The following is a 7,500-nucleotide window of genomic DNA, read 5'->3' as shown; positions in this document are numbered from 1 at the left end:
CTTCCGAGGGCGGTATAGGAGTATTTCTGGACTAGGATCCGTCGCGCAACACCGCCCCCTGGGTGCCGGAATAACGGTGCTGGGCTCGAGGAGCCAGTCAGCTAGTCTGCCTGGCGGCCTCTTCTGGGACTGCCGGCCACGGGGTCGTGCGGCGGATCCTATGCAATAGGCAGGGGATAATTGGATGCTAAGTTGGGTTAAATTGGCTACCAAATTGGGTGAAAAAGGGATAAAAATCTGAAAAAAAAAAAAGAATACTGAATATGAATGAAGCTTACTTTCTCTGATCATAGTAGGCCTCTACCAGCCACACAACTACCAGCGATTATAACCATGCATAGTCATAATTGCAGACCACACACCATAGGCCATGATACTGTAGATGGCCTACCTCCTCTGATGATGATCAATGGAGCAGCCAGATCTCACACCATAGTAGCCTGTTTCAAATTAAGTTTTGTTCGTATTTTTACAGGCCAAAAGACAGGGAGAAAGGAGGCGGAATTATTACAACCGTGGTTGCGCGCAGTCCGTAAAAATGACTGACTACTAATGATTACATCAAGTGTTACCCATATCTTTGTGTCGGAATGAATCACACACCTGATCTTATACTGTAGCTCTTTATCTAACCGACATGCTGCTTAAAAGGAGCCAAGCCTCATAGGAAACAAGGTAAAGCATGGCTAGAAGAACTCCATTACCCAGCATTCCCAATTGAATTGAAAATGCCCACGGCATGATTTTGAATACCGTCGTAACATTTCTGCTCCATTATCCATCAAACTACCAAATTTGTTGTTTGTCATTTTACAATGTGTACAACGCGCATAAAGTAGGCCTATTACAACCATTTCAGAAGAGTACTTTTGGGGTGTTGCACATGATCTCTTCTACCTACGGTTAGGCTAGAGAAGCAGAAAGAAAAGATGACGTGCTAATGACTTGGTCCCTAAAGAAAATGCCATTGCTGCTGTAGGCTATGACAGCATTTGGGGTTCCGACTCCGAGCCGACAATAAAGGAGAGCAGATTTGGGACAGGATTATTTGCAAGATTTGCATGAAAAGGATGACAGCCCAGATATGTGAACGCTAATGGTAACTAATGTACACTCGTACTTCAAACGGAAACCCATTAACAGCTGCGCGGATGGGATATCCGTCTATGTAAAGTGCTGCTGTCAGATTCCGACAGCGATTCCCTGACAATAGATACGTGGTTGTCAGTTAACGTGAAGCCATACATGTCGTTAACTGTCCTCTTTGTCACACCCAACTGGAAACTACAGTCAAAATGCCTACAGACTAGCTAGCTTTTATCCAGAAAACGACACGGCGGACAGCAATGTTGATGCACTTGGTCGTGTGGCACTTGCCAATATGTGTGACTCTTCATATCTATCACCTCTGTGTCTGACTCTTCATATCTATCTCCTCTGTGTCTGACTCTTCATATATCTATCTCCTGTGTGTTGCAGAATGAGTCTCGTAACATTGAGATGCTGGCAGCAGCGTGTGCCGTGGGGGTGGGCTGCTGTTTTGCTGCCCCTATCGGAGGTGAGTGAAACCATGTCACCACCGTACCTCCTGCGAAACTGTGTGTGTGTGTGTGTGTGTGTGTGTGTGTGTGTGCGTGTGCGTGCGTGTGCGTGCGTGTGCGTGTGCGTGCCAGTGATACACACGCAGATGCACACAAACAAACCCCCCTTGGCTAGGTCACAGTTTGTTAATGTTCGAATAATGTTTGTGTCCAAGTGTGTCCTTGAGTGATGACTATTGTGTGTTTGTTTGTGTGTGTGTTTGTTTGTGTGTGTGTGCCGTAGGTGTGCTGTTCAGTATTGAGGTAACCTCTACATTCTTTGCGGTGAGGAACTATTGGAGGGGGTTCTTCGCCGCGACGTTCAGCGCCTTCATCTTCAGAGTGCTGGCCGTGTGGAACCGCGACGAGGGTGAGCATCAGGCAGGGTGGTTTTCAAACGGGTGCAAGCAGACACGCAGGTGTAATCTGAGGTAAACCGAGCCTCTCTGTTGTCCCTTCCACAGAGACTATCACGGCGCTCTTTAAAACACGATTCCGTCTGGACTTCCCCTTTGACCTCCAGGAGCTCCCTGCCTTTGCTGTTATCGGGTGAGTCAGTCAAGCGTGTGTGTGTGTGTGTGTGTGTGTGTGTGTGTGTGTGTGTGTGTGTGATATGATATCAAAATGCACTGTTAATATTTATGTCCTTTAGAATTGTACATGTATGTGGACATAAATAAAGCATTTAAAGTGTGTGTGTGTGAGTGTGTGTGTGTGTGTGTGTGTGTGTGTGTGTGTGTGGTGTGTGTGGTGGGTGTGTGTGGTGTGTGTGGTGTGTGTGTGTGTGGTGTGTGTGTGTGTGTGTGTGTCTGTGTGTCTGTGTGTCTGTCTGTGTGTCTGTGTGTGCGTGTGTGCGTGTGCGTGTGCGTGTGCGCGTGCGCGTGTGTGTGTGTGTGTGTCAACCACTATCAACATATTCGAGCCAGTAACATGTTACAAGCTGTTAGCCTCGGTTGGCTAGCGAAAAGCATTTAGCATCGCCTCATTTAGGGGACTGAAAGCTTTTGTCATAGCCCCGGTTAGGTTAGTAAAAGCCGCAAGCATTCGCCTCGGTTGTGCTAGTGAAGGTGTGTAGGATAGCCGCACTTATCACCTAGCCTAACATGGATAATTTAGTTAGCGAGCGCATTAGGAAGTCTAATTTTAGCCTTGCCTAGCCGGAGGGCTTTTCCCTGGCAGTAGAATGGGACTAGAACCTCTCAGGAGAAAGGAGGCCTGTTTGGGAGGTAGATAAAGAGGGGGGAGCTCTCTCTATCTCTCTCTCTTTTCTCTCTCTTTCTTTATCTATCTCTTCCTGTCACATGAAAGACCGGTCCCGCTTCTAACTCCGCGTGGGCTTCCATGGAGGAGAAAATCCCTCTCTCCTTTTTTCTCCTCCATCTCTTTTTGTCTGGAGGTGTCCTCCCACTCGGGATCTGAGCACTCGCTTTGACTCATAAGTGAACAAACCGCCGCCTCCGGAGAACAGAGGCATCTTATTCCTTTTAATGTGTGTGTGGGTGTGTGTGTGGGTGTGGGTGTGCGGGGGTTTGTGTGCGTGTCTGTCTCTGTGTGCGGGTGTGTGTGTGTGTGTGTGTGTGTGTGTGTGCACCCTCTATCTTCCCTCTCACCAATGCCTTGATGTCCTTTGGAGAAAGTCGGTCAGGGTTCCTGTCATTTAGGACAGATAGAGAGGAGAGAGACTTTGTCACATGCTACATGCTAGCTAGCTAGCTAGGGCAACTCTTAGGTCATGTTCTCACATGAAAGTCCGAATCGAGACCCGAAGCAAGTGGATGAGTTCGCAACATTGTTGCATCAATTATTTCTCTGATTTGCGTTCTCACAGCGGGTATTTGCTCCGGCTCACATTCCTTCGAATGAGCGTTCTCACCGCTCCAAACGACGCAGAGCAAAGCGAACTTTATCCTAAACTCTGTTTCAACTCAAGTGAAGCAAATGTTCTAGTGAGAACACCCCCTTAAGTCTACATTCAGCTAACACTCCAATGAAGATCTAGAGTCCAACTTACACACACACACACACACACACACACCACACATTTCAGAGACTGGTTACAGCATGTACAAATGATTCTCACTTCTCATCTATTCATAAATGATTCAGTATTTAACAGGATTCATTATGCAGTAACATGAATTCACGAGCATTCATATACTTACGCTTATATATATTTATATATATAGATATAAATATTCTTATACATATGCTCAGGGGGACTTTGTAGACGTTGTAGTTCTCAAAAGCTGTGCAACCACTTGGTACTCATTCATGTCTCAATCTCTCTCACCACCACTTACACAGAGTGGATATGCAGAGCACTTACTTAAATACAGGCTTATAGGAACCTCTCTTTCGCTCCTTAACCCCCCCCCGTACCCCCCACCCCCACCCTCTCTGCAGGATTGCCAGTGGCTTCGGCGGCGCTCTGTTTGTCTATCTGAACAGACTGATCGTCCAGTTCATCAGGAAACAGAAGGCCATCAACAAGTTCCTCATGAAGAAGTGAGTGATGTCACCTTCCCAGCAGCCACTGGGGCAATTTAACTGAATTTGCCAGAATTTTGGTGGAGTTGAATACACACACACACACACACACACACATACGCATATTCCCTGTTGATAGTCAGGTTGGAACATAGAGCTCTCTTAGCAGAAGTGGATCAATGGGTCCAAACAGCAGAGATGGATGAGGACATTCTTCATAACAGCTGTTTATTTATCATTCATTATAAGTCATTATTTAATTATCATTCCCTTGGACATATACAAATGGATGCAGTTTGGAACTGATTTATATAATTCAGTTATGTTGGGTAAATAGTTTTAGGATGGGTAGGAGTAGTTTGAGATTTTAGAACCAATAAAGTTTTGCTGTTGACAATCACCGCCCCTTTTGTCCCCTCTCCCCTCCCATCCCTCTCTACCTAGGCGTCTGCTGTACCCAGCCCTGGTCACTCTACTGGTGTCCACTCTAACCTTTCCCCCTGGCTTTGGACAGTTCATGGCAGGCAAGGTTAGTTCCACACAGCCACCCATGGTAATTGGATCTTGACGTTTGTTTGTTTTCACCGATGTGGCTATGGAAGAATTATAGACAAGTCCATGACATACAGTGTGACACACACTCAACGTGGCTTCACTACAGTGTTTAAATGTGAACAGTGCAATCATCAACAGTGAAGAGAGAGGCTTGAGGAGAGTGTGTGTGTGTGTGTGTGTGTGTGTGTGCCTGTTTTCCATGAGTAGAGACGGGTTAGAGTGACTAATGTAGTTGCCTCTCCACTTTTGTTCTGCTCATCTGTCTAATTAGCAGAATTAACAGCGGAATATTCAAGGGGTCCCTGAGGCTTGAAACACACACCCACACACACCCACACCCACACCCACACACACACACACACACACCCACACACACACACACACACACACACACACACACACGCAGATGCACAGGCACAGTATTTTTCTTTACCTCTTCGCTCCGTCACTGTCTCTGTAACGAGGGTGAGTCAGAGTACCAGGGTAAATGTACCACGCTAAGCTGCTTCTCTGCCTAACTGCACTGCTGCCTCCAAAAGACATGCTGAACTCAGTAACACACTAGCCGAACCAAACACATCTCTGCACCGCCTAACAGTGGCTTTCACAGAACTTTATACCCCCAAAAGCCTAACCAAACACATCTCTGCACCACCTAACAGTGGCTTTCACAGAACGTTATACCCCCAAAAGCCTAACCAAACACATCTCTGCACCGCCTAACAGTGGCTTTCACAGAACGTTATACCCCCAAAAGCCTAACCAAACACATCTCTACACCACCTAACAGTGGCTTTCACAGAACTTTATACCCCCAAAAGCCTAACCAAACACATCTCTACACCACCTAACAGTGGCTTTCACAGAACTTTATACCCCCAAAAGCCTAACCAAACACATCTCTACACCACCTAACAGTGGCTTTCACAGAACTTTATACCCCCAAAAGCCTAACCAAACACATCTCTACACCACCTAACAGTGGCTTTCACAGAACGTTATACCCCCAAAAGCCTAACCAAACACATCTCTACACCACCTAACAGTGGCTTTCACAGAACGTTATACCCCAAAAGCCTAACCAAACACATCTCTACACCACCTAACAGTGGCTTTCACAGAACGTTATACCCCCAAAAGCCTAACCAAACACATCTCTACACCACCTAACAGTGGCTTTCACAGAACGTTATACCCCCAAAAGCCTAACCAAACACATCTCTACACCACCTAACAGTGGCTTTCACAGAACTTTATACCCCCAAAAGCCTAACCAGTTCACATTCCATTCTCTGCCTAACTGCACTGCTGCCTCCAAAAGACATACTGAACTCAGTAACACACTAGCCGAACACAAACACATCTCTACACCACCTTACATTTACATTTACATTTTTGGCATTAAGCAGACGCCTTATTCCAAAGCGACTTACAATCAATACATTTGAATACTAAGCATGTGAATCAGCAGTCCACCATTTTATTTTATTTTATATTACTGGAGAAACTGAGAAACAGTACAAGGGGGGCAATAGAAGTTCTTAGGGACACAGTAGAGGGGAAAGCGGGTGTCTTTAGGAGACGTAGTGGTGAGGATCAGAAGATGTCTCAGGAGGAGCAGTTAAGATGTAACCTGAAGAGATGGGTCTTCAGTCTACGACGGAAGATGGGTAGTGACTCTGCCGTTCTGACAGCCGTGGGGAGCTCATTCCACCAGCGGGGAGCCAGTGTTGTGAAGAGACGTGGCTTTCACAGAACTTTATACCCCCAAAAGCCTAACCAGTTCACATTCCATTATCACCTCCAATGGCCTGAAGTGAGTTTATTCCCAGCTTTGATCAACTCCCTGCTGTGTTATCCTTTAGTAGGCAAGGCAAGGCAAGTTTATTTGTACAGCACATTTCATACAACAGGGGCAATTCAAAGTGCTTTACATACATTATTTAAAATTACAGCAAGAGGAGCATAAGAAAATACAAATTACAATGGATAAAAGCAAATATAAGAAGTAAATAGATAAAACATTTAAGAGGCAATAGTTAATGGAAAAAATACATTGATAGAAGTGTTTGTGTTTAATCATAACTGCGGCAAAACATGAAGGTTTTTAGCTTAGATTTAAATATTTTAAGGGTTTGGGCCCGTTTGATTTCTTCATGGAGTTTGTTCCAGGAGCATGCAGCAGCGTGACTGAAAGTCACTATCATGACATTAGATTGAAAAGGAAAACATCAGCTATCAGATTCTCAAGACTGTGTGTGACATCACTTCGACCAAAACCAGTTGTTAATCCTAGCTCCTAACGAAACCTTTGTTGATCCTTCCTCCAACCAAAAACCACCAGGCATGATTAAATAGGGGGGCTTCAGTGAAAGGTACACACGCGTCTGTCCCAAAGTGCGGGGTCTAACCGAATCGAGTAACATAGAACGTGACGGCAAAATGCAATCGGTAGAAAACCCCGTTAATTCAGATCAGAGTGAATCAGATCAGTGTCTAGGGTGAAATCTATCTATCTTGACTTCCTCTGCTCTCCTGTACCTTCCAGCTTACCCAGAAGGAGTCTCTGGTGACGTTGCTAGACAACAGGACGTGGGCCAAGCAGGGCATCGCGGAGGAGTTCGACTACATCGGCCACTCGCAGGCCTGGAAGCACCCCCAGGTCAACGTCTTCGTCACCCTGGTGCTCTTCATCGTCATGAAGGTAAGGAAGCTCGTCATCATAATACTCATTATCATCCTCCTTCCCATCTTCACCCTCTTCTTCTCATATTGTGATTTCCTTGTGAACTCCTGCACTGTTACAACGGCTGTTTAGTTTGAAGTGGCCACCTAGTCTCCTTTCCTTTGTGACCGTGGATCTGAATCAACGTGATAT

General features: G+C 45.8%; 1 protein-coding gene across 1 annotated transcript in view; it reads left to right on the top strand.

Annotated features, from left to right (window-relative positions):
* Positions 1-7,500, top strand: part of LOC308172884 (chloride channel protein 2-like) — a gene marked incomplete at both ends in the record, with an annotated part of 96,777 nt that overhangs the window by 55,589 nt on the left and 33,688 nt on the right. Inside the window, 6 exons of the mRNA XM_080547840.1 lie at positions 1,480-1,558; positions 1,825-1,950; positions 2,045-2,129; positions 3,984-4,085; positions 4,512-4,596; positions 7,171-7,326. Coding sequence (XP_080403966.1) covers positions 1,480-1,558; positions 1,825-1,950; positions 2,045-2,129; positions 3,984-4,085; positions 4,512-4,596; positions 7,171-7,326 — 633 coding nt within the window. The remainder of the gene's footprint in view (positions 1-1,479; positions 1,559-1,824; positions 1,951-2,044; positions 2,130-3,983; positions 4,086-4,511; positions 4,597-7,170; positions 7,327-7,500) is intronic.

This window comes from Nansenia antarctica (assembly GCF_963989245.1).
Source record: "Nansenia antarctica genome assembly, chromosome: 17".
Taxonomy (NCBI): domain Eukaryota; kingdom Metazoa; phylum Chordata; class Actinopteri; order Argentiniformes; family Microstomatidae; genus Nansenia; species Nansenia antarctica.
This window is presented reverse-complemented; position numbering and strand designations above follow the sequence as displayed.